The sequence below is a fragment of the Mycetomoellerius zeteki genome, unplaced genomic scaffold (assembly GCF_001594055.1).
Source record: "Mycetomoellerius zeteki isolate Tzet28-1 unplaced genomic scaffold, Tzet1.0 scaffold174, whole genome shotgun sequence".
Lineage (NCBI taxonomy): Eukaryota > Metazoa > Arthropoda > Insecta > Hymenoptera > Formicidae > Mycetomoellerius > Mycetomoellerius zeteki.
Genome location: NW_017256696.1, coordinates 3,790,677 through 3,817,910, shown reverse-complemented (window position 1 = coordinate 3,817,910; position 27,234 = coordinate 3,790,677). Strand labels below are relative to the sequence as shown.

General features: G+C 34.6%; 5 protein-coding genes across 13 annotated transcripts in view; 2 read left to right on the top strand and 3 right to left on the bottom strand.

Annotated features, from left to right (window-relative positions):
- SNF4Agamma (SNF4/AMP-activated protein kinase gamma subunit) overlaps positions 1-2,801 on the top strand; it is a 77,211-nt gene extending 74,410 nt beyond the window's left edge. For 6 of the 7 annotated variants that reach the window (XM_018446111.1, XM_018446112.1, XM_018446114.1 and 3 more), the window contains 5 exons: positions 86-264; positions 341-544; positions 630-776; positions 858-951; positions 1,227-1,531. In XM_018446111.1, coding sequence (XP_018301613.1) covers positions 86-264; positions 341-544; positions 630-776; positions 858-951; positions 1,227-1,531 — 929 coding nt within the window. Of the gene's footprint in view, positions 1-85; positions 265-340; positions 545-629; positions 777-857; positions 952-1,226 lie in introns of all 7 variants that reach the window. The other variant, XM_018446109.1, reaches the window with a different exon arrangement.
- Positions 2,802-5,299: 2,498 nt separating this feature from the next.
- Positions 5,300-8,688, bottom strand: l(2)k09848 (WD repeat domain 74 lethal (2) k09848). The gene is made up of 7 exons (XM_018446068.1): positions 8,309-8,688; positions 8,055-8,208; positions 7,676-7,771; positions 6,664-6,964; positions 6,468-6,565; positions 5,843-6,044; positions 5,300-5,761 (listed from the first exon to the last, which is right to left on the bottom strand). Exons 1-7 carry the CDS (start codon positions 8,361-8,363, stop codon positions 5,675-5,677), a joined length of 993 nt encoding a protein of 330 aa, XP_018301570.1. The 5' UTR covers positions 8,364-8,688; the 3' UTR covers positions 5,300-5,674.
- Positions 8,689-10,872: 2,184 nt separating this feature from the next.
- Positions 10,873-13,920, top strand: Hsepi (D-glucuronyl C5-epimerase). Its single transcript, XM_018446055.1, has 6 exons — positions 10,873-11,123; positions 11,635-11,773; positions 11,879-12,007; positions 12,092-12,805; positions 12,879-13,066; positions 13,389-13,920. Exons 2-6 carry the CDS (start codon positions 11,642-11,644, stop codon positions 13,918-13,920), a joined length of 1,695 nt encoding a protein of 564 aa, XP_018301557.1. The 5' UTR covers positions 10,873-11,123; positions 11,635-11,641.
- A 1,435-nt stretch (positions 13,921-15,355) lies between these two features.
- LOC108721475 (neurogenic locus notch homolog protein 3) lies at positions 15,356-19,827 on the bottom strand. 2 transcript variants are annotated; one of them, XM_018446027.1, is made up of 7 exons: positions 19,756-19,827; positions 18,584-18,705; positions 18,360-18,488; positions 17,490-17,663; positions 16,692-16,945; positions 16,331-16,553; positions 15,356-15,920 (listed from the first exon to the last, which is right to left on the bottom strand). In XM_018446027.1, exons 2-7 carry the CDS (start codon positions 18,681-18,683, stop codon positions 15,550-15,552), a joined length of 1,251 nt encoding a protein of 416 aa, XP_018301529.1. In that variant the 5' UTR covers positions 18,684-18,705; positions 19,756-19,827; the 3' UTR covers positions 15,356-15,549. The 2 variants fall into 2 exon arrangements, with proteins under 2 accessions (XP_018301529.1, XP_018301528.1); XM_018446026.1 differs by having other exon boundaries at positions 19,708-19,804.
- A 2,232-nt stretch (positions 19,828-22,059) lies between these two features.
- LOC108721496 (Poly(A) binding protein interacting protein 1) lies at positions 22,060-25,960 on the bottom strand. 2 transcript variants are annotated; one of them, XM_018446057.1, is made up of 10 exons: positions 25,775-25,960; positions 24,352-24,505; positions 24,096-24,271; positions 23,823-24,014; positions 23,538-23,729; positions 23,246-23,373; positions 22,950-23,175; positions 22,763-22,879; positions 22,482-22,606; positions 22,060-22,198 (listed from the first exon to the last, which is right to left on the bottom strand). In XM_018446057.1, the coding sequence occupies exons 2-10, from the start codon at positions 24,500-24,502 to the stop codon at positions 22,111-22,113; spliced, it is 1,395 nt and encodes a 464-aa protein (XP_018301559.1). In that variant the 5' UTR covers positions 24,503-24,505; positions 25,775-25,960; the 3' UTR covers positions 22,060-22,110. The 2 variants fall into 2 exon arrangements, with proteins under 2 accessions (XP_018301559.1, XP_018301558.1); XM_018446056.1 differs by having other exon boundaries at positions 22,482-22,879.
- Positions 25,961-27,234: the final 1,274 nt, after the last annotated feature.

The following is a 27,234-nucleotide window of genomic DNA, read 5'->3' as shown; positions in this document are numbered from 1 at the left end:
CTATAGTATATCCTGTCGGATATTCGGAACGACAGATATGTTTACGATACCGAGATATTATATCCAAGAAATTATTGATTTCCAGAGGTCTTGAAGGATCAAGTCCACCCTCTTGTAAGCATCGGGCCGGACGCGTCGCTGTACGAGGCTATCAGGACCTTAATACAAAACAGAATCCACCGATTGCCTGTGATAGATCCCGATACCGGAAACGTCCTTTATATCTTGACGCATAAGCGAATACTTAGGTTTCTTTTCCTATATGTAAGTATGTGTATCTCTCCTTCCAAGCAAATGACACTACTAGCGCGAATCTGTTTTAATTCGTTGCAATCGGCAGATCCACGAGTTACCGAAACCATCTTTCACCAACAAAACGCTGAGAGAATTAAGGATAGGTACTTTCGAGAATATAGAAACAGCTACGGAGGAAACTAGCATAATTTTAGCGCTGAAAAAATTCGTGGAAAGGAGAGTTTCAGCATTGCCGATTGTCGATTCCGAGGGGAAGTTAGTGAACATCTATTCAAAGTTTGATGTCATTGTAAGTCATTGTAAAAAAAAGCATCTGCAAGGTATTGTATTGTATGTTATGCAAGTGCTAACGTTTAAATAAATTGTTTTTTCAGAACTTAGCAGCGGAAAAGACATACAACAATCTAGACGTTTCGCTGCGCGAAGCAAATGAGCATCGCAATGAATGGTTCGAAGGTGTTCAGAGTTGCAAATTAGATGAGACATTGTTTACTATAATGGAAAGGATCGTCAGAGCAGAAGTAAGGGAGCGTATTTTTAAATTGAGCGTAGTTTTCCAGTCTATACTACTATTGATACATTTTTGTCTTGCATATTTTTAGGTGCATAGGCTAGTAGTGATCGATGATGACGATAAAGTGATCGGTATAATATCCCTCTCCGATCTGCTCTTCTACCTCGTTCTTAGGCCTTGTGGTGAGTAACATTTTTTAACATTCTTGATCAATAATTATCTTCGGTTCATTTATAATTAACTTTTAAAATACGTTATGTTAAGAAGTTTATTTTCTACTTTTTTTGCGACTTACCATATATTGTTTTTCTTTGTAAAACGTGTAATATTATTCTTATAATAAAATCGAATACTTCAATTTAATTTAATAAAGTATGGCGTATGTTTTTCAACTTCTGAGTAAATACGCACTTCTTGTGGAGCGACTCTTATCATACTAACTCTCTGTTGACTTTAGGTGAGGATGGCAGTAGCAATAAAGGTAGTTCTATATCGTTGCGAGCGCAAGATTCTCTGCTGTCGAAGGCTCCCAGCTCCGCGCAGTCGGAAGCATCGCTCGTCGACGGCGAAGCTGAGCAAGATGCCGCGGAGACGGCGGATCGCAATCAGTCCGAGGAAGCGCCGGCGACACCTAGTCCACCGCTGAGTCCAGTCACGTCGGATATTTCGGAACCTCAGTCGACACTAGTGAATCAAACTCAAGAGGCGACGTGGCGGGACGTGATAAACATTTGTGTCTCGGGCGTCTCGGGTGGGGAATGAGACGTCGCCGTTTTCACGTGCCGCCATGCACGGATGCAGACTCCGAACTGAATTGACCGCTGCTTTTAACCGCGGCGGTGGACGAATAACATAACGACTGCATATTTGTACATCCTTTGTTGTTATCGCTCGTGGTTCTCTGCGAGTACGCAAGTTAATCGGTGATACGCGCCGCAGGAGAGGAGGGGCAGGATGTCCCGTTTGAGAGAAATTAGATGTGGCGCGTTAGAACAACAGAGAAGTTCGCTGAACGTTATGATGTAATAAACACGATGCTCTGTATAGTGTATAAAATCACTTAAGCTTAATTTTTTATGGTACAAATGCTACACAGACACATTAGACGTTCGAGCTTTTCGCCAAGGACAGTAGGTAGCTGCGCCATTATTTGCTCAGAATGCGATTCTCCGCGCCCTTCTACAATCGAGCATGATCAAGAAAGAAATGACGAATTTTGAAGGAACGAACTTTTTTTGAAGATATGACAAAATCTTGGAGAGAGAAAGGGCATTTTCCAACAAGAAACACAGTTAATGTGAATTATCGATACAATTTTGTTGTTTACCAATGTTAAATAAAGATGAAATAATTCACTGTGTCATTTGTCTTGTTGAAAAATGTCTAAAATCGCAACTTAATCATGATTATATATTCTTTATGCAAATTGTATTCACCCTTTGTGAAATGGAGTAACGTAGATATTTTCCTTTTGATCTTGTGTATAATTAGGATATGTGACAATTAAAAAAAAAAGTTATCGAAGAGTATTTCGCGATCGACAAAAACGAATGCCTGTCCTCGTTGTACGCGCGAGATCTTTTACATTTTTTTCTCAATGCATTGTATATCACCGATCTAGTGTCTCTGATATGACTTACATACTCATTTATAAAAATCTTTTTTTTCTTTTATTTCTATTGGAAAGATTTAGAGATACCTAATCTTAATTACTGATTTTGCATAATAAGTAGATCCATTTTAACACCGTTCTATACGTGAATAGGCATGGTTCTTTTAAGGTTTCAGACAATTTTCATTGATTATGTAGAAATGATATTATCGAGTATATCAAACTGTATATTGTTAATACGTATTGTTAAAGCAAGATACAAATTATTTCGGATTATATCTATACACCTAAAAGATTGCCTCTTTCTTATCCTTATTTTGATATTTCATTTTCACTGTATTGTCAGAATCACGCAAATGTCGAGGAGTAAAGCTCTGTACAAAAGCTGCAACGTTTTTGGCTTTTATACTAAAAAAAAAATAAGATTCACAAAACTCTATTGAAATAATAAGGCAAGATTATATTCTCAAACTAAAGTTATCCGCTAAAATAATTTTTTATTATAATACGACTATATAGTTTTTCTTGAATATTTACGAAAAATAGATATCAAAGTGTATGAACTAATTTACATAAAATTCTTGTACACTTATGTCCGTAAATGACAAAAATTGAAAGAATCGACGTGATATACTCGATTATTAAAGTTATTCGATGAATCGGATAAAAATACTCGAGTTTTAATGTGATATTTGACCAAATTCTATATATTGTATAATCATTGCTTGACGATACGCGGATTGATATAACAAACCACCGAAATAAGATTTTATATTATAATTATATCGTGAATCGTCTTAATTAAGAATACTGACTTATGACTTACGAACAAAAATACATTCTTCGATCTATTAATTGCTTTATTCATGAACGATATAGGTGAAATTAATTTTACTCTCATTGGCAAGTATGTCGAATTCTCTGAGTATAGTAAGCAAAAAAAAGCCTTTGTATTATATAAATCCAATTGTAATTACTACCTACTCGCGTCATATCATGAAAAAAATGCAAATTATAATATGACGGAGTATCGAGGAAATTTGTATAGTATAATTTTGCACTACAAATTCTTTAATGGATCGAGAGAAACATTCCTTCGTAAAGCAGTTCTGCATAATCAAGTTGTTGAAGATGAGTATCAAGAAAAGCTTTAGAGTTATAAATTGTATTTCAGTTGGAATATAAATTCGAAACGTTTGACGCAGATCTTAATCTCTTTTTTTCCTCATATAGAAATGCAGGTGACGGTAGTTACTCGATTTTGAAGGGAATAGTGCCTGTAAATGTAGCGAATGTATTCCTAGAGACACGTTCATTGGAATACACGTATATAAATATACATATATACTATCTTAGATGTAAGTGCAGTCGGGATAAGACAAAGCTAAATATTAGTATTAATTAACAGGACGCGTAGTGTGAACGAAGATTTTTGTACAGCTGAAAAGTACTATTTAATGTGCTGTAGGCGCGCGAGCGCGTTTCTTTTTTTTAGTACAAAATACGTTGCAATCATTGCGAATTGCCGCGTTCACCTTCTTCTACTTAAAGATACTAAAGATCACGCTGTAACATACCGCAGCGTGTACCGCGCACTTGGCTTCGACATAACTTGTTACTTGTTGAAAGCACAGTAGAAATTATCGAAGAATATATTTAGCTTCTCTTCATTCTATATAATATTAGAGGAACGAGAATCGAGAGGGAAATGAGCGATTGAATTCTGTGCGCGCTGCATCAAAGAACCAAAATACAAGCTCTATCGAGATGCGGTATTAAAATATAAATAAACTGTACAATAAATAATATAAAAGCTTGTGCATTACGTATAGTCATAACAAAGCGACGTTAGCGTACTACCCCTACTCCCTGTTCAACCTTTGTTGTCCCCTTTTCGATATTTAAAATGAAAGAACAGCTTGCCGAGTAAAAAATATATACTGTGATAGAAATGTTTTATTTAATGATTGCCTAAATTTTTGTCTTTATTTAGATTAATGTCATTTTTTTTAAATGAATCTGAAGAATATTTTATCTGTCCATCATTTAATACATGTTAGATTCTACGTAGAAAAACTTATTTAAAAAATTTTTAGAAATAATAGATTCTACGTAGAAACATTTTTATTAAGATAAGCAATATATTTGACTTTTTTTTATACGTATTTTAGATTTTTAAATGCTTAATTAACGTCATAGTTTTTTGCAGCTCTTACATGATTTTGTTAAAAACAATAAACGGCCTATATAGTCATAAACGATGAATCTTATAATTTTTTGATCCGAATAGGTTTGCTCCGATTTGGGTTAGATAATGTTCTACTATTGGTTGACGTTACATGTTTCGCCAATAAGAGAGCATACAATGTCATTAATCCAACCTAGGTAAGAGCAAACCAGCTCGGGTCGAATACGCTATTAAATGATAAATTGCATGATTGATAATATTGAAGGAACGTGAAAAGTAGGGAATTAAAAGAAACTTTTGCAATATACGTCTTTAAAAGAGACTAAAATATTCTTTTTCATATAAAAATGATTCAATACTTTTTATTCATGATATTTCAGATAGATTAATAAATATTTTAATCCTAACTACAGCTTTGAAAATTATATATACACTCAACAAGCAATTCTTTTCTAGACAAAAATAAAGAACACATCTTTTTTATAAAGGTTCAATCGCACGTTTAGAAGATGCAACGCTCCTTTGAAAAAAGTTTTCTTTTAAAGCAAATATCAAAACTGTAGAGATGGAAATAAATGTTTTGAATAAAAGTTAAATTGTTTGGAAAATACTTCACGAGAATATATAGTTTCAAAAAATTTATTTAAATAAAAACTAAAAAATTTTTTTTAAATTGTAATTTTTAAGTACTCTTAAAACCATTCAACTTTTATTTCAAACATTTCTTTCTATCTCTTTCAACGATATTTGCTTAAAAAAATAATAACCAATTTTGTTCAAAGGGTGCATCTCGTAAAAATCCGATTGGACTTTTATAAAAAAAAATACAGGTTCCTTATTTTTTTCTAGAATACAACATATTCAAGCTCATCAGAGGAAGACACTTCTATAGGTTTTTTTATAAGTTCTAAAGCGTCCTATTTAAAGTAAACAAGTGAATCTTCGCTCTTTACAGCGATTGACAAAGGAAGGTTCAAAGCTTTTTTACAATTTAGAACTTCATACAGTACCAATCGTACCAATAGTACCAATCGTTTGTACAGATCGTACAAACAGTCAAAATTGCTTGTTTCGGATTCAAATGACCTATTGCTGTAGTTGAGGGTTAATTTTCTGTGCCATCCTCGTATCCTATTTCTATACAGATATCCGATCTCATTACTAAACACGATAATTTCGATGTTAAATAAATCTGCAATGTAAAATGTAACACAAATCAAACATTTGCTTTGATACGCCGTAATATTTCAGGAAATCAAAACGCAAAACTTACGCATTTGAGACATTCTTTTGTATGAATATGGTGTATCCGCAGATGTCTGTCGAGGCTGACACTGGCGACGTACGGATTGATTTTACTACAAGCCACTCCGGTTACACCACCGATAAATCCTTTGTACGTGTTTAGCACAGTGCCCGGTTGTCTTAGATCGATGAGATTCAGCTTACCTTTAGTTGAGCCCACTATGATATGTCTTTAACAATATAATGAAATATTGTGATAGATTTTTGTATACTTATTTTAAATGATCCTTTAAAAGTAACAATAGTTTTGTACACATGTACAACCCTGGTGAAAACATTTCACTGAAATTATTCAACGTTTTGGAACATTTCAGCGAAATTGCTGAAAATTTGCTGAAATTTCATTGAAAGTGAATTTTTCAGCTAACTTATTAAAAAATCACGGAAATTTCTCTGAAATTTTGTTGAAATTTCTTTGAAATTTGTACTGAAATTTGTCTGAAATTTTGCTAAAATTTTGCTAAAAATGAATTTTTTAACTAAAAATCGCTGAAATTAAACTGAAATTTTGCTAAAATGCTGAAATTTTTGCTGAAAAATGTTCCAAAACGTAAAATAATTTCAGCGAAATTTTTCCATCAGGGAAATCTTACTTTTCTTTCGGCGTGACATCCAAGCAGGTCCAAGCTTCATCTTTTACCGTCATATCGATTACAGGACGTCTTTGGCGACAGGGATCATACAGATGTATCTTTATGAAATTACATATGTCAATAATAACGATTGTATTTTTACAAATAATGCACGAGGCTAACTTTACAAAGAAAAAAACAAAACTGCATTTCTTACATTCCCATATTTACCGACTGTGACTAGTTGGTTTCCTGGTAAGAAACTTATGTCTGATATTGGAATACATCTGCGTAAGCGCAGCCAGTCGTGCGGGAGATCCTTTGCAGAGAATATCTGTTTTTGCATCTCTAGATCGTACATTCTCAACTTATTTTCCTCTCCTCCGGTTGCTATCAAATTGGTGTGCTCACGCGAGTGGCACATTCTGTTCAAGTTATCATCGGTTTTTATCAATAACTCTCCTTTTCCGTCAGTCCACAAGCATATTTCCCCGCTTTTGACCGATGTCAAAATAGACCTGAAATAAAATCACAGCCCGGTGTTCATAGTTTGTTCTTATATTCAAGGTATTCATAGTCTATTCTTATTTCAAGACCATCTTAAGTAATGTCTTAAGACGCTAATGCGGCCTTCTGATTGGTTCGTGATACCTCAAGACAGAACTTAAGACGGTCTTAAATATAAGATCTGACTATGAATACTGACCTTATATTTAAGTCTTAAGTACAGTCTTAAGATGTCACTTAGGAGGTAAGCCAATCATAGGCAGATATTCATAATTGGTTCTTATATTTAAGATCGTCTTAAGTTTTAAGCAATTTTAAGATGTCATAAGCTACATTATTTAAAACGATCTTGAAATAAGAATCAACTACGAATATCAGTCAAAGAGCACCTTAAGACATTACTTATGACGGTTTTAAAATAAGAGCAGATTATAAATATCAGCAACAGATTGTTTTATTAGGGCTATATTCAGAAATACTACTCGAGTGGCTCCATATATTGTGTTGTCTACAATATGCGGAGTAAGCTTGGTGTAAGAAGTAAGAGTAAGAAGTTGACCAATCACAGTCGAATGTAAAAAGAATGTAAAAAGAATTTGTCTGTGATTGGTCAATTCTTACAAGCACAACCACTTACAACTCTGCTTAGGTAATTATAGAAGGTTCTAGACAATACTTGGTTAGCATGTGGAATACGCTGTTTGACGCTGAGATAATTTTACCTGCCACATCGTGATACTCCACTGATATTACCTATGCCTATGTTACAAGAAAACCAATCTTTGAGTACTGCACTCTCTGCATCAAAGATCTTTACTCTGTAAAAAAATCGATCACGCAATTATATCACCATATCAAATTATATCATTTATCATTTAAAATCATTTTTTATCATATAAAATATTTTATCGTAAAATTACATATATTGTGTTATTGTGAAATTATATCAAATGCAATTGTTTATGTATTATAATTAAATGACGTATATTGCAAAAATTATATTAATTTTATCGCAAAATTATATTCTATTATATAAAATCATATCTATTTCCATGGAAATGTAAAAGTAAAGGAACTTTGCTGTAAAAATGATTGCTTTACTTGTTATCTTTGTAAGCACTGCATGCAACCAAAATCTCTTGTTCATTGTTGTCATCCCATGCAATCCTAGTCACTTTATCATTTTCTGTAATAAGGGATACTTTCTGCAAATTTTTTATTTTGTTCTCCTTCTTTACTCGTCCGATTTTCAATCCTGCAATTTACATTTCTCACATGTGAATTAAATATAAATAAGCGGCAGGTTATCTTTAACCTACAAATATTTTCGTCGTAGAATTAATCTATAGGATTACCTTTGATGAGGCCAGACTTTGTACCCACGAAAACATCGAACTTCGCATGACTCATGTTTAACGAATCGCTGATTGTTTTTTTTTTTATCGCACGACCAAATTCACACGAACACGTGTATTACCCGAGCACGTGTTTCTCGAAGATTTAAGAAACACGTGGAAACATTGGAGCCACCTGGAGCACGCACATCCACTGCGTCCCAAAGGAAAAATCTTCTTTCCGAGCTTCTTTCTCTCTTATTTAGCCCCGTCTTCTTCACCGGTGATTATATTATAGTTAACGTAGATGAAAATATTACTACAAGATGCAAAACTACGCAGTCAAGCCAAGACAGGATGACGTGTCTGAAGTGTCAAAACTGTCAGAAGCACGCGAACCCGAAGGCATCCAAAGAAGAAATAAGAGAAATATAATTCGGACAGTGTTCTTATCGGTGCTTCCTTTTTGGCGCATGCGCGTCAAGAACAGGATCAGTGCAGTATCTAGCACGGACGAAAAGATGTACCATATGTCCCCATTAAATTATCCACAACTGAAAATGTGATATATGTATATATATATATTTTTTTTAAGAGTTTATAAAGCTTGCTTTCCAGCAAGGAAGTAGCAGCAAGGAAGGAGCAGCAAGGAAGGAGCAGTCGTTTTATCCTTGTTGTTTGCCAACGTTAAACAGTGTCTGACTATGTCCTTGCTGGAAAGCAAGCAAAGAAAAGTTGAAATGCATGCGAAACTATTGATCCTGAGATCCAGAAAGCCTCTTCGGGGAGCATTTGGATTTGAAGCACGTTGATCCGCCAAGACTTGCGCCCATCACACTGCACCACTAACGGCTGACGTCACTGTCGTCAGAGTCTTTTTTTGCCGCATCAATGCGCATGCGCCAGAAAGGGAGCACCAATCGGAACACTGCATTCGGAGTGAATCGTGCGCTGGTTTTTTGCGCATGCGCGTTAAATATAGCTTCGGTATAAAGTATCTGAGCTGTAAAATGGGATTTATAACTATTTATTAGTTGCACATTAATTGTATATATAAAAATTTTTAATTTTAATATGTAATTTACAATCATTTTTACAGCAAAGAGAGCTTCCTTTTCTTTATGTCGAATCTCCGTAAGAATAGCTCATCAAGAATAATTCTCGTATAAAATTATATCTAGATATGATAAAATCTAATTCTACGACTAAGATTAATTCGCTTAATTATATAAACAATTGAATTTAATTTAATTTTACGATAAGGTATGATTTTATATGATAAAATTATATGATTTTTATATATATCGTTACTTTCTCAAATTCTATTTAAATTAAGTTTAAAAAATTTTATTATGTATAGAAATCATGCTTTTTTGCTACAATTAAGTATATTGATACTGCATAAATCACAGAAAATTCGTTACGTCTCACATACACGTGTATATCCTCGATAGGATTGACAGAATTAAAAAGCGGAAGGACGGAGCGCGCATGCGCACCGCGTTTCAGGAATACGCCACTTGTTCCGAATTCGCGATCATATGTTGTAACCACCAAATCGTGGCACTGTTCACAGTGTGTATACATTCTACTGTCCCATGGTGGGACGGGCACACCGCACGGGACGGGTATTTACGTCAGAACGAGCAAGGAGAACGCGGTTTGCACAACATACGAAGATTTTTTAATGGAACTGCAGAAAGAGTTTTCTGACAGCTGGTAATCGCCAATTCGCTATTGACGTCCCGCTGTGAGCCCGTGTGAAGCGCTTTACAAAAACGTTAGGAAGTCTTACAGTGGCTTCGATCAAATTCCGATTAATTTAATTAGCTATTAACTTGTCGATATCTGTACTATTTTATTAACGCGGATAGAATCAATTTTTTGCATATAGATTATAAAGATTTGATAATTAATATTTGTATGGTTAGGAATTTTATCTTGAATTCTGGTTGAATTAATCGTCGATTGAGTTAGTCACAGTTTGGTCGAGGTCGTAAAAATACACTCTGTTGTTTGAGCTTTTTAAAAACCAAATCGATTGACACCATTTTTTGTAAATGCCTCTAGTTTTTGTACAACTATAAGTTCAATTTTTTTGTTTTACAGAATTGATAAATTTATCTGAAAGAATCATTCGATCGAGTCTACTTTTCGTAAATTTCTTAGTTTTTTTATCAAGGCTTTTAATTTAATCCGCTTTTGTTTTATAGAATTGATTAGTTTGCCTTCTGAATGACTCATTCGAATGACTCCACTTTTTATAAATTTTTCAATTTTTGTATTTGTTTTCATTTTTCTGCTTTTTGCTTCATAATAGAATTGATCAGTTTGTTTTCTGAAAAATTCATTTATCATCAAATTTAGCAGGAACACATTCAGTATCTTTCTTTCATGTATTATATGTGTCTTGTGAATATAATGTTCTTTCAAATATTATATGTAGAGTTGAAATTGATCGCTTATCATTGTAGCAAAATGAGTAACTGCTGATATAATTTTACAGTAATTCGGTTTCCACGTGGCGATGACGGCCGCGAGGAAATGTTTCCATGCGCCATACTCCATGCTCCGGAGGTGTACCTGCAGGGAAGTGGCTTAGCCACCGAGAGGTTCTACAAATTGACGGCTACTCGACGTTTGGAACAAGCTTGTTGGATATCCAAGAGGATGTTTACTGTATCTCGTTTGAAATCTCAATGTCGATAGATGATAGCTGATTAATATCAACATGTCCGGAAAAATAATCTCTGGGAAAGATGGGACGGTTGGGATCTTAAAAGCTTTCTGGAGATGAAATTATAAGATGACGAGCCGCTCGTGACATCCGTGTCGCGTGAGTTTCATTGACAATCTGGATAATCGCAAAGTTATCATAATCCAGTAAACGAGAATGGATTGAAATGAATTCAGATTTTCAGGAAACGGATTCACGAATGTTAAAATGAATGCTTTTCAATTTTGATTGCATTTTTATTCATTTATAAGAATTGCATGAAGCATGACATCTAAAAATAATATCAGCTTTTTTCTGTGCATCGTGAATACTGTTCAATTCAAAATTTTGAATAGAAAATACTGTTTTTCAATCCAATTGCATCCAATTGAATCTAATTGAATCCAATTGAATCCAAAAAAAAGTTTTCGCTATTTAAAATACGCATTCGGATAGACAAAATTTCAATCCATTTTAATCCATTCTCGTTTACTGGGATTTTATTCGCTATTTTAATCGATAACAATACGCTTATCTAGCCTATCATATCTGTCGTGTAAGATTTAGTTGGAATATTTACGTGATATATGTAATTGCTTACGAAGGAATAAGATGCAACTGATATCGACAGGTTCTATATGATGATGCGACTGAACTTCAAGACAGCCTTGCTTGTTTTGGTTGTTGCAACAGTGAGCTTTCTACTTGCGTCATGGAATAATTGTGGAACCTTGTTGTTCCATACAGATTGGAAGACAAAGTATCATAAGGTAAGACAAAATTTATATAATAGTGAGAGCGGATTTTAACGTATTAATCTACATCAGCTCGACATAATCCATATTTTTATGTATGTTTTATATGTTTCAATATAGGATCGTATAAATACAGAATCGGGATATCAAGAGATAGATTGTCATATAAACGGCGATTACTCTATAGGATGTCGAAAAGAAGGCGACGAAGTGTATATACCATTTTCATTTATCCATAAATATTTTGAGGTCAGTTAAGTTGATGCGAATTGATTAGCGTTAAATTAAATAAATCATATTACAAATATATTACGATAACATATAATTTTTTAGATTTATGGAAAACTAGCTACTTACGATGGTCTGGAGAGATTCGAATGGCTGCATAGTTACTCAAAGATTGTAAACCCCAAGGGAAAGTATGATCCTCGAGGCGTATTTATGACCTTTGAAAATTACAATGTCGAAGTCAGGGATAGAGTTAAGTGTATCAGCGGCACCGACGGTGTACCGATATCGACGCAATGGGAGAGCCAGGGATACTATTATCCCACACAAATTGCTCAATTTGGATTATCACATTACAGTAAAAATCTAACCGAGCCCGAGCCACACAGAAAGATCATTGAGGATTCTGATAAAATTAAGCAGAATTGGAACGTTCCTCAAGGATCGGTTATGAACAGAGTTTACGACAAGCAAGCTAATAGTTACGTCCTGAAATTCGCCACTCCGGAAACGAGCACTTCCGGGATTTCTTTGAAGCTGGATCACGTATTGGACTTTGTATTGAAATGGGATCTTAATATTAAAGACAATGGAAGTGTCACGGTTGCATTACAGTCACGGGAGAAGAAAGAGATATACTACCTTCACTATGTTACTAACAACATAGTTTTGTATAATTATAATAATCATGTGCACTATGGAATCGGACAAGCTAACCATCAGTGGAAACGTCTTACTAGAGACCTCGTAGTTGACTTACAAAAAGGTCTTTATTTGAATGATAAAAGTAGAAAGAAAATACCTCGGTCTAAGTTAAAGGTAAGCGTCATTCGAACGATAATTTTATTATTGATATCGTGGAAAATTTTGAATGTAACCACGCTCATTTTAGGTAGTTAAAATTACTTTGTACGGCTCCGGTATGATTGACAATATGACATTATCGACTAGCGAGCATATGGAGCAATTTTATGATGCGGCAAGATGGTTTGTCGCTAATCAGAATATCACCTCCGGTGGTTGGCCGAATCCTGTCAGAAGAAAAGTAGCGTCTGGAATGGCTATTCTCGAGCCTGGATGGTATCACTCATGGCATATTTTTACATATGTATACATATAACTATGGAATTAACCCTTTTGTATATTTTTTAAATCTTTTCACTATCGTGTTTCATAAAGTATTCATAAGTCATTCTCGCTAAAAATGCAAAAACGAGATATCTATGCAAAACTCTTCTTTAGTGTTTGAAGGGTAGTGTTTTGAGAAAAGCGTCATAACGGAATTCGCATAAACTTGAAAAATTGTTACTGTTTAAAATTCCATATGAATATTCAATTATTATACATTGACAGAAGGATCAAGAGTAAAACTAATTTCACAAAAGAAAAATATATGTTACAGGTATTCCAGTATGGGACAGGGTCACGCGATATCAGTGTTAGCACGGGCATATTATCATTCTGGAGAGGCGAAATACTTACAGGCCGCTATTAGAGGCCTACGACCTTTCAGACTGACATCCGCTAAAGGAGGGGTGGCTGCGCTATTTCTAAGCAAATATGTCTGGTACGAGGAGTATCCTACTACCCCTTCGTCTTTCATACTCAATGGTTTTATTTATTCGCTTATTGGTCTCTACGATTTGAAGAGCATAGCGGTGGGTAAGGACGCGGAGGAAGCGACTAGACTTTTTAATCAGGGTATGATATCGTTAAAAAACATGTTAACGTTATACGATACCGGTTCAGGTACAACGTATGATTTGCGTCATTTTACATTAAAGACAGCACCGAATTTAGCTAGATGGGATTACCATTCTACTCACATTAATCAACTTCTTCTTCTCAATTCTATCGATAACGATCCTATTTTTATCACAACTGCGGAGAGATGGATCGGTTACATGAATGGTAAAAGAGCGGCGCATAATTAACCACTTTAAAAAATATTCCATCTCCTTTGTATTTTTTATACTTATTTATTTAAATTATTTTTTTATCTTATCAAATTATTTTAATGAATTATTTTGATTATCTTATTTTTTATACTACAGATTAATTTCACAAAAATATAATGTATATCTTAATCTTTTCTTTCAGTAGATTAAATATTCCCTCTCGCGCGTATAAAATATAATTTTTATTTTATATCAATCATAGAGTCGTAGTAATCACGCGTGAATGAATAGAATAGCCGAAAAAGTGCGAGCGTGATATGAGATACTAAAATTACAATCTGTTAATATTAACTCTGTTAATACTACAGAAATATGGCATAATTATAAGAATAGGAAATTTGTGTCCTTAATACACAGGATGATTTTTAATTATATGTCTATATACATATTTCTTATATATATTTTTTATACATTTACATTATAATTATTTTTTATGTATAATTCATATATAAATTCTTATAAATATAATTGTAAATTAAATAATATGAGATAGTGCTATATTTATAATTTAATTTATTTTTCATTTATTGTACTTCTAAATATATGAACGGAATCGCTATTGTCTGTATATATCCGTATAGGATTGTTTAATATATTTTCTTTTCATTTACTGTGAAAAGTCTAGAAAAATATCTTAATTTAAAAAACATGAAATATATATTTACAATAAATGATAGACTAATAACAAATATTGATATATATATATATATTGATATAAATATTGATATATATATATATAATTAAAAATCATCCTGCATATATTTGTAAATAAGATATTTCTGAAGAACCCCCCTGAACACTCGGACATTGAGGCGGACAATGTCTGTTTTAAAATTAGTAAATTTCGCATAACGGTGCTGCCAATAATTATGATAATTAATATGTAGCGTGATATTCTTTCGTAAGTCATATTGTATAATTATAAATAATATGTAAGAGAAGATTGTAATCATTTATTTTTTAATAGCGGCAAGTGATTTTTCGTAAATTTTCTCAACTAGTTTTATAACTATGGACTTGCACTCCTTATGGGTAATAATGTTAAATTATTCAATAAAAATTATTGTTTGATCAGATAATGTAATTCAGACCTTTATAAGTAATATATTACAACGTTGCATTGAGTTCTTACTTTCTCTTTGTTATGTGTATAAAATTTACATATTAAAAATATGTACGAGTCTTATAGAATTTATAAGAATGTAACACAGAACGTAGCGTTTGGAATGAAACTGAAATGGGAAAAAATTCATCATATAGGGATCTTAATATTGCAGCATAAATCATTGTGCTTTCATTTTTATTACGGATCGAAACTAGATTTGCGACCAGCCGCAGCTTATAAAACATATAGAACACTTTGTGTGAGATCTACTTTGTGGTGGACACGAATTGGAAGACATATTATCTGCGTAGCGCGCGCGTTACGAAAAATATATATTACTCTGTTATACGACCTGCGTAAGGAATAGGCGGTTAACTTCTTTCTATTCCCCGGTTCAATTCTTCGCAAAAGTACGACTGAATATAAAATTGGAATAGAAGTTACAGTATTAAAACGTTGAGTATTTTAAACGTGGGATCGTGGTGTCGTTTTATACGTGACTAGTAGTGGCGATAACGGTAGGCGCGGCCGTAATTGTACACTGATTTGCTCTCGATCGGATTACAGGTGTACAGGGCGTCGCCTCTGGTGCCCTGCGGGCACGTACAGACCGCGATATGACGTCGAGGCGTGCACTCAGCGCTCGGGCCGCATTCGTGGCCGGTGCACGGGTTCCTGCAGGTGAAATCGATACACGCCCGATTGTCGGGGCATTCACTGTCGGTGAAGCACTCCCCGCGCTGGCAGCTCGTCAAAGCGTTGCCAATGTAGCCGGTGGGACACGTGCATACCGGCCTCTCTTTCCCGGTATTGTCGTGGCCCGGTGTGCAAATCGCGTTAATACCGCAGGGATTTGGCTCGCAGAGATCGCCTGAAAATGGAGATACATTGATTTTGAGATAATTATTTCCTCTTCTTCTCTTCCTTGTAATCTCCTTGGATTCGTCAGTGATTAACTGATGGTAGAGAAGAATACGACTCTAGTTAATTATAATAATAATGATTATGCCCGTATTAAACTAGGGATTAAAACTGAATTTCATCAATCAAAACAAAGTTTACCAAATTTGATATTATTTTATATTCGGTTTTCTTTCTTCCGATTGATTAAATTCAATCTCAATTTTAATCTCTAACGGATATTATATTGCCTTTACTGAACTTTAATACTGGAAGGTAATGATTAATTATTTTAAGTGTTGTATAGTGCTTTTAATATTCAAAATAAATAATTATTACCTTTCGATATTAAATTGGATTTCTGTAAGGATGATCACTTACGTGGTTCAAACAGTCTACAGCTGACGAAAGGATTACCGGTCATATGTTTCGGACAACTGCAAACGGGAGTGATACCGCGTAGGTTGCAGTCGGCGTGCACGCCGCACACGCCGTCGCAAGGATTCACGCATTTCTGATAGAGGCAAGCGGGCTTATTCGATGGGCATTCAGAGTGGGTGGTGCACTCCGGTCGGCATGCGACAAATGGGTTTCCCGTCCATGTCTGGAACAAGAAGCGGATCGATCCCACACGTCCGTTCCGTTTCATTTGATTTCATTCGTCATCGAGGATGCTTAGTCAGACTTATAGCCTTCAATAGAATAACCATAATTCTCTATGGATAAAGCGGAGGCGTCTTACTTTCGGACAGGTGCACTTCGCTTGATGATTGATGACTTGGCACTCCGCGTTCTCTCCGCACTTGCATGGGTTCTCGCATTTATATAACGATGAACATGCGAGATGATGAGGACAATCGATATCGCTCTCACACTCATGACGACACCCGCTTAAGGGTGAACCTCTGTAACCCGGTAGACACGTGCAGACTGGCACTTCGTTGATCACCTCGCATTGAGTATTCACTCCGCATGGACTCGGTTTACAGGCGGCTTCTATATCGCAGTGAATATCTTTGATAATAACTTGCAACGTTCTCAATAGTAGAAAAAAGTGGACTCTCTTATGAATTATTATCTTTATTAAATTATTATGAATTACTATTTATTACTATTTATTAGTAAAATTCCGTTTATCCGAACATGAGGGACAAAACAACAAGACAGTTACGATAACCGAATGATTTGGATAATTGAAGCTCATTAACTTTTATCAGTATTATTAGTATTTATCAGTATTACAGCATCGAATAATAAGAGAGTTAATGAGTTATTTGTGGAACTAGACACAAACTAGTTCATACGAATGGAGTGCAGACAAACATTAATATTAAATTTATAACTCTTTAATTATTATTTTATTTATATTTAAGTAAATTCTTTAAATTGAAGAGAGAAAGAGATAAATAGAAACAAATAAAAGACATTAAGTCTAAAAACGTCAGAAATATTAGGAAAATATTCTTAAAATATTTTCGTGTAATGTCTTTTATAGATATTCATATTGTTTAGAATAGTTTAGATTAAATGTTCTACGTACGAGGATCAGCAACTTGACAAGCCGAGAACGGATCTCCAACGTATCCTGTTATACACTCGCAGGTACCTATGTGATTTCTAGTCAAGCAGTTCGCGTTTATTCCACACAGACCTACGCAGGGGTCGACACACCTGTTGTTCGTACATACTTTGTTGTATGGACAATCGTCGTTAACTGAAACGTGACGAGAATGCTAAATAACGTGCCGATTGATACACCATTCAAATTGCAACACCAGAAAACATATAAGATATAAAAATAACATTTATGGCAGATTATTATTTATGATATATGGAATATATCGAATTTAAAAGTTAGCTTAATATTTTTATTACAACACAAAAAATAATATTGTATTAATAGCATTAACAGTCAACAATAACAGTCTAATCGAAAATAATATTATTCATTCAATGATAGTATTAATGAAATAACACTTTATTAAAACACAAGAGATATACGGTGCATTTGTTTCATTGTTTTACTTTTTAGCATATTCGTCTTGTGTCAAATTAACACAAATATTTAGTGGACCGTTTGGTGAAATGTGTTAAATTTAACACAATTTCTCTACTGTGTGTCAATAAATTAACAAGATCATTTTTCAATCAGACTGCCAATTAATAATGTTAATACATTTTTTCCTGTGGAGTATATAATTTATTTTCATATTCCATGACCTACTCATCCTACAAATTTCGGTTCGATATGACGCATTTTTTCATTGTTGCAATTTTTTAAATGTCCAGCAGTGTATAAACCTATAAACCTAAGTTTATACGCGGTATAATTCCGACTTAATTAACAAGAGTTTACTCTTCCAGGAATTATATAATGCTCGCGGTTCACGTTGATCGCGTTTGTACTCACTTAGGCATTCGACTCGCACGCACTGCGCGAGCGGGTCTCCCATATGAAGATTCAAACACGAGCACACTGGCCGCCCCAAGCTCATCGTGCACCTCGCGTTGACGCCGCACGTGTAGCTGTCGCAACCTCCTACGATCAGACGGAGAGTCGGGTGATTCAGCAGGCACGCTTCGGTTTTGCGTAATAACTTAATAATAAAGATTATTAAAGAATTAAGAACTTACCGGACGTACTTGTTCGCGACTGAACGTACTGGACGTAGTGACTGCCGTTCACCAACGTGGTGAACAGGAACAGGAACAAGGCTGCGGCCTGCGTGTACATTTTGCCACTGTTCCAAATGTATCTGCCGAAAGATGAAATTCTAATGACAGGTGGAAAAGAATGCTATTCTCGCGACGATTCTCCTCTGATACTATAATTCTGCGCAATTCTTCCAATTAAAACAACACTTTTCTTTTCGATGTAAATCATTATAAACAAAACAATTTGCTTTCTTGAAATTGGAGATGAGTAAAAAATTATCCCAACTACTTGAATCCTCAAGACGGGAAGAGAACCCTATTCTCTTGCAATGATTATTTTTCAATGCAAATCAAGTTCTGCGCAAATTTAACTTGAAACGAGATTTCCCTTTTTGATTTAAATCGTTGAACGATTCGCTTTTTTGCAAATATAGATGGATAATCGTCTCAATTACTTAAATTATAAAAAAGACGATTTGCATAATGATAGGCATTAACGCGGAAAGAAAACATTACTCTTACAACTATTTTTCTCCGATGATGCAGCAAATCGAACAAATTCTTCAAGTTAAAAAGAGACTCTTCTTTTCAATTTAATCGTTTAACGAAATAATTCGCTTTCATGCAACGAGAGATGAGTAAATCCAATTTGATACTGGAATGTAGTAATTAATTACTTATTTTGAGCATTACAAACAGTGTGTACAACTGCTTTTAATACTCAGAACAAGTAATTAATCTATCCTGTAGGATTGAATTTTTGTAAAGAAAGATCATCCCAGTTACTTAAATTAAAAAAAGATTCCAAAGGATGACTGGCAAACATTTTTGCTTCAATCCTCAAGTTTACCAATGTCTATTTCCACCAATGCAGATTAACTATAATCTTGGTTTAATTTGATCTTTTTCTAGAAATAGAAAAAGATAAAGAGCAAATTAAACCGAGATTGAAGTTAATCTACATTAGTAGAAACGGGACTATTTATGTTTACATTATAATACAAAGAAATAATGAGCAATGAGCAATAGACAATGAGCGCGACAAACAATACATATAACATTGAATAATAGATAATGTGATTAATGAATAATGAAGTTTTTACCCGAATAGAAACTTAAAAGTTTATCCCAGTTTATCCGAATAATGCCACCTCTGGTTGCAACTTGGTGCTCGATCGGCGCGAGGAAGACTAACCGATCACCTGCGATCGCGTAAATGACGCGAGGACGATCCCAGCCCCACCATCTACGACCTTCAGTCCCCCCTTCGAATTTCGCCTACACACGGCCCTGATTATCCTTCAAGGTATTCGATAAATTTCGCCTACGTATTTTATATCGTCGTTCTTTTTTCTCTTGCTTCCTTTTTTTTGTAATTGATGAGCATTACGTGCGAACAGGACGGTTTTCCCATGGCCTGAGTGCGGCGCAACGCGATTGGAGCACGCACGCAATTATCCGTTCATCCCGGCCTAGAATTGCCCGACAATAATGATATTCCATATTCGCGTGCATAGTACAATGCGTTGGTCAAAACAAGTATGAGTAATCGCAGCTGCAGCTTCGGTGCGCGGAGTTCCGCGACGAGGGAACCCTTTCGCGCCAAAAATGGATCTTCGCGGACGCATACGCTCTGATACGCTCGATCCCGCTGCTGCAGCGTAGTCGAAGTAAATCCGGTATCGGCTTGTCGTTCAACTGCGGATCACCGTTTTCATATCGCGTCATACACTCCCTCCCGTCTTCTTCATATCCGCGTTATATGCTAATCTAGAACAAAAATGTAGACAAAGTAAAAAAAAGCAGAAATGCAAATCGTGCCGCGTAATTAAAATATGATAATCTCAGTATCACATCGCCCGAATGGTCGCACACTCCCGTTTTGTTGTTGTTTCTGTGAATAGAACGCACAATCCGATGTCGCAATCAGCAATCTCGAGGAACGTAATAATTCATATATATTTGAAGGTCTTCATCGAAAATCATTTGTCTGGTACTTAACGTAAAATTCATTGATTCGGTAAATGCGAATTTATTTCAAAAATCAGTCTGTAGAATCACTTTCGCCAGTCGCTAATGAAAAATCGATTATACCCAGATAGCAAAGTATCTGCAGTCTTCTAGCAGAAAATGACGGCAGTCTGCCATCAACTGCGTCCGCATTAGGCTTGTGTTCTGTTAACACCGCCTATCTACATAATGTGAAGGCAAATTGTTGGTAAAAACTGAGCAGATCCTGCCGACATTGTCTGATACTGTCATATTTTTTTCTAGAAGTCTCAACAGTATTATGTATATCTAATTCTGTAACAATTCTGTTGCTATTTTGTTGGCATAGTGTGTAGCAGACATTTAAAAAATTTGCTTTCTACAGGCTATCTAGGATACTTACATATAAATGTCATTATTTTAAAAACTATCTGTGTTAAGAAGATGAAATGAAATTGATAAATTGGCGTTACAAGCTTTTCAAATACAAGCAGTTATATAAAATTCGTGTTATATATTTTAGGAAACTTTTCGTACAAATACACATACGCTTATAACTTTAAATAAATGCAAAATACACATATATTTGCCATATGGAACACGTATCTATGTACAGAGTCGATCGTCGGAAACAGAAGGGTTGAATAATATTTCTTTAAATTTGTAAATTTTTAATATTCTAATTTTTATTAATAATTTTAAATTATTAAATAAAATTTTACACTTTAAAATATTCGCTAAAGATGTAAAAGGAAAACATACATAAATTCTGAAATACAAACTATAATTTTGAGAAGGACTTCCTTCTGTAATGTTAGTTTTTTTTTCGATTATGTAAGTTTTGTCCTTAACATTTTCTTTCGCGTCCAATGAAATAAATTTATTCAAACATTCCGTTTCAAAGTGAACCACTCTGCACGCTACATATATATATATATATATATCGATATTAATATTTATGTACATACATGGCGGATCTTTATGAATCTAAAATTAATCATGTGTTTGGTGCATTTCTTTTCCATCGATATAGTATCTTGTCCTACTTTTCGTGATACAGATATGGAGTATCGTATTAATGTCATGTAATCAAATTTTTATGTCTTTGAAAATCTAAACCTTTAAACAAGATATATTCGTATTTAAAGTGAGATGCTTGAGCCAGAGTGTAATTTTGCACTGAAAAAAAGTCTGATAATAGCTATCAAATGTTAAGTGAAATAATTTCAATCAAGTTTGATTAATATAACCAAAAATAACTTCACTTTTTCAAATATTTAGTATTAACAAACAATTGGTTATATTATGTTTGGTATATATATATATATTGTATATATATATATATACACCAAACGCATATATATATGTATACATTAATAGTATATAGTTATATATTTAATTTTGTTATATTAACTGAATATTTGATTGAAACTATTTCACTTAATATTTGATAGCTATTACCAAATTACTCTTTTTTTCAATGCATTTGTGCGAGATTATATTCACTGTCTTGAATTTTATTTGCACTTTGCATCTCTTAAGAACTCTTCGTAAGCAGTCGCAATTTCATCGTCATAATTATCATCGGGTTCTTCTTCAGATGTCCTGTAAATTATATAATATTAGTACATTAATTTCTTAAATAAATATTTTTGTTGAATGGCATCTTTCAACTATCTCTCTTTCATTATTTTAATAATATGTAAGAAATTAAAATATTGCTCATTTACTACAACAACACAATTTAAGAAACAAAGTTTTTCAAAAAATGAATGTTTTATTAGAATTTTATAATATTAATTTTGATGTAATAACTGATTGTGGAGAAAAATCTTTTCTCGATTCTTTATATCATTGTTGTAGCAACTGATATGAAGTTATAACGTACCCTTGATCATCTAAATCAGCTTTTACATGTTGCTCAAGAAATTCACTTTCCTCCGCAGACAGAATCGAGCCGTCAGGACCGTACATCACTGGTTGGTTAAAGTGTATTTTCTCCGGTACTTGGTGCTGTATTTTCAACGATTCAGGTGAATGATAATTAGACGCACCCAATTGATCAGATTGTCGCTGCACATCGTTAAATAACGCATGACTCGACCCAGAAGAATCATAATTGGACGCGTTTCTACCCCAATCCTTTCGTAATTCGTGAACACTGTTTACCATGTTTCCTACATGCGTATCAACTTGCCCATTATTCACGAGTTCCGTTAGCGCCCGCATCATATTCTCCATGTCTTTACTCCTGCTTTTATCTTTCTCCAACACGTGACCCGCCAACTATACATCAAATGCGTACATTAGAATGTAGATAAAAATTAAAATATCGTCACTATTATTTGCGACTTACTTTGAGCGCTTGGCATATATATTTAACAGAACTCGATGCTGGTCTTTGCAGTACCCTAGTAATAAACAATACCAAAAGTTCTCCTAAAATGAAAGCATAAGACTCATCCATCTGAGCGACCAACTCTGCTAAAAACAATATCAGTCCATTGCATTTCCGTTGGTCTCGTTGCTCCTCGGGTTGCTTAAGCCATTCAGATTCGAGTAATCTGGTCTCCAATTTACATCTAATATAAAAATATCGTCAATGTATATAAATCGTATACTTCCAATCATATGTAATACATTTGAACTTACTGGAAGCACAACAAATCCCTGAACAACTCTTTGGAAAACATATACATCTCTTTGGAATCTTCTAAGCTGGTATCGAAATATTTACATAATCGTGCTCCATTATATCGAAAATTACTTTCCGCTATAGACTGAAAATAATATAAAGACATTAAAGCAACATACGAATTATGTAGTATTCTACGTAGTTTTTATCAGATAAATACTGAATATTGTTTACGAATAAAATGCGTTTTGCGCAAAATTAAATGGCATCCGAATACGTATTCGGGAAAAAAAAATGGAATTTTTATACCCATTCGATTATGGTTGTGATAACCAACTGCAAGCAACGCATATTTCCACTCAACCTAAGCTTGTCCATAAATGGTGGAACTAGATTGGTGAACTCGGCAGGATTCATAATTAAAATGGTGATAATTTTATTGAGATGTTCATAAGTTTCTAAGTTGTATGCTTCTTCCTTTTCATTTTGTTGTTTCTCTCTCTAATTCAAATATTATTGATACATATAAATATTGTATATAAAGCAGCTTCTTATAATGAAAAGAAATCAGACTTTTATCTTGCTATTACTCACATCATCTTGATCATATCCATAATTATTATAATTTCCTACGTCTGTGTCTTGTATATTGCATTGCTGCTCCAAAGTGTCTTCTAGAGTACTATCATCCGCAAACGACGGAGGTACAGATACATTTGGTGGTATTTCACGAGCTATTCTGATCCTGTCTTGTATGCAACTCGTTTGATATTGGTGGGTAGATTGCTGTCAGTAAATTATTCAGAATCAAAATAACAGAATGTTGATATGTTTGAAGATCCAATCAAAATAGCATAGATAACTTACAGGAGGCAGATATACGTTAGGCTCTGCTAGAGGAGACTTCACCAAAGGAGACTGCGACTTAAAAACCTGAGGCAGCATGGATTTTGGAATAAATTCTGCTGCCTGTGGCGATAGCGCAAATTTCTTCTCTTCCTGATTATGCTGTGTCGACACTGTAGATGACGAAGAGTCGAATTCTATGCACAAATAAGTGGTTTTATTTTAAATTTGATAGTCAACAAGCTCCTAATTTTGTTGCAACTAAAATAATGCTAACTTATACTGGATTGACTAGCAGTTAGTACACTGTGTGGTCGTCTGAGTCCCCTGCATGAATCTAACTGTGACCAAACACGTCCACGTCCTATACTTTGTTTTATAATTTCCTCATCCTTGCTGGTTTCCCTGTCTCCTCTAAAAGAGTCCATTTTCTGTGCAAACAAACTGTCGATCAAGAACAAGTAACTAAAACTTAGACTTATTCCAGTAAATTAGTTTTAAAACTCAATATCTTTCACAATCTCTCTCAACAATTCTTATCAAACATATTGTACTTTTTTTATTACATATATATATATATATGTTCTCTATAAAAAAGGAAAGATACAGAGAAAATAAAAGTCCTATAAATTTGAATTTTGGATTCTGTTTAAGTACACTTTAAAGTCGTTGTACACAAGTATATATAATAATAAATTGAGAACAATATGGATATGAATTTAATCACACTTTTCTAAAAAAGTAAGTAGTAACCAAACAAATATTAAACAGAATAAACACATTAAGCTGGTTCTACATTAGTCACATCGCAGCGTCGCAAGCGTTGCGATCCAATCAACATTAATCTAGCTCGACTCTGATTGGACTATAATGCTTGCGACACTACGATGCGATCAATGTAGAACCAGCTTTAAGTAATTTCCTAGGTAGCATAGAACATTCCAGCAATATTATTGGAATATTCCACTTATATTATCTGGATTATGAGAGTATTTTTAAAAAAGTATATCGCTTTTTTTATTGTGGATTTTCTATGAAATTGCGTGTTTAAAGATTCACAAAGAATACCTAATTATTATTAAAGAAGAAAAGGAATATATCAAATGTATATTTCACACGAAACGATATTTTGTAATTCATATTTTCGCTGGAATATAAAAACACCTCAGATGACTAGTCTCAGATTTTTCAGTTCTATGTTAAATTGGACTATCGACACAATGTTCTTCCTAGATACACTTTTGGAGTTAAAATTAAATAAACGTTTAATATTCAACGAAAGCGAGAAAAAAGTTCGAATGTTATCTAGTTCAGGAATAAAAAAAGATTTTATAGATTAATTTTATTAGGATCTTTATATAGGTTCTTTCAATTTTAAGATTCTTTAATTCCTATTAGACTTGCTGATTAAAGACAAAATACACTTGACTTTTGTGTGAGAAGTGATTTGAACTGCGAAGATACAATACACGAAGATACAATACACGTGAGTAAGTAAATACGTTAGATAAGCAAAGAAATTCATCACGACAGTGCTTCACACTACGTTAACGGCACTTATTGAAATTCCTGCTTATTAAAAGAATAATGACAAGTCGAGGCAACACCGTATCCTTATTACGAAATATTGTGACACGATTATCGTAACAAGCACGATCATTCGGCGACATTGCATCGATTGCATCGCGACGAAGAGATACCTTTGGAATATCGGTTCACAGAGTTTACAGATCAGCAGTCCTCGTTGAACCGCGAACAGATGATGCAATTCGGACAGTTCGTCACCTCTAGCCGGCGAGAATATGCAAGGAATCCGGAAGTTGTGAAGGCCGGTTACACATAGGCATCACAAACGTGAACCGCATCGGCTACGCATCTCACGTAGCCTGACGTATCCCAGCACAGCCCAGCGCAGCCTCACCTTGTAATTGCATCGCCGTCGTTTACCCTCGATCTACAATAGAGTTCTAAGCCTTAAGTCATAAGAAATGGGCGAATCACAGTCGATTATTCCCCTCGGATTCGACTGTAATGCGTGATCTACAATGGTCGCGTTCAGCAGACTCAACTGTTGTGGAGCGGATCCGTGAGCGCTCACTGCTATTGGTGTATTCTTTTAGATCATCCAATAGCAGCGAGAGCTCATTGATCCGCTCCGCAACAGTTGAGTCTGCTGAACGCGACCAATGGCAGTATCAGTGACTGGCACGTTCAGTAGACTCATGCCTGGTTTATGCTTCGGTCTTAATCCTAAAATCCTAAAATTTAGCCAATGGAATATAGATTTCAGTTAGAACCAGTTAAAACTGGTAGCCCTATTGGCTGAATTTTAGGATTTTAGAATTAAGACCGAAGCATAAACCAGACATCAACAGTTTTGCAACCGTTTTATGATTGTCTGCTGAGACAGGACCATTCTTCTAGATCTAAAAGTATGATCCAATCAGCGCGAAGAAAACTTCCAACAGTTGCAAAACAAACGTTCTGCTGAACGCAGCCATTAATGGATGAGGCTGTAAGAGTAAGAAATTGACCAATCACAATTAAATGTAAGAAGAATAATCGACTGTGATTGGTCAATTTCTTACTCTTACAGTCTCATCCATTACCATGGATCTACAATAGAGTTTTAAGCTTTAAGCCATAAGAAATGGACGAATCATAGTCGATTATTCTTCTCGGATTCAAGTATAATTGGTGAATTTCTTACGGCTTAAGGCTTAAAATACCTATTGTAGATTTGGACTTACTGATACTGCCATTTTAGACGACGCATAACACGCATTCTACAATAATACGGGGTCTACAATAGAAGTCGTAGCAGTCGTAGGGTCTTAAGTCGTAGAAAATTGACCAATCACAGTCGAATATGAGAAGAACAATCAACTGTGATTGGTCAATTTTCTACGACTTAAGCCCTTACGACCGCTACGACTTCTATTGTAGACCCCGCATAAGCCATTAATCATAAATTAGAAGTTAGAAGCTGGAAATTGATCAATCACAGTCAATTTCTAACTTCTGATTTATGACTAAAGGCCATCACACTTACAAAAATTTTAGTCGTAAATGCGATGGCCTTAATGCGGGGTCTACAATAGAAGTCGTAGCGGTCGTAGGGTCTCAAGTCGTAGAAAATTGACCAATCACAGTCGAATAT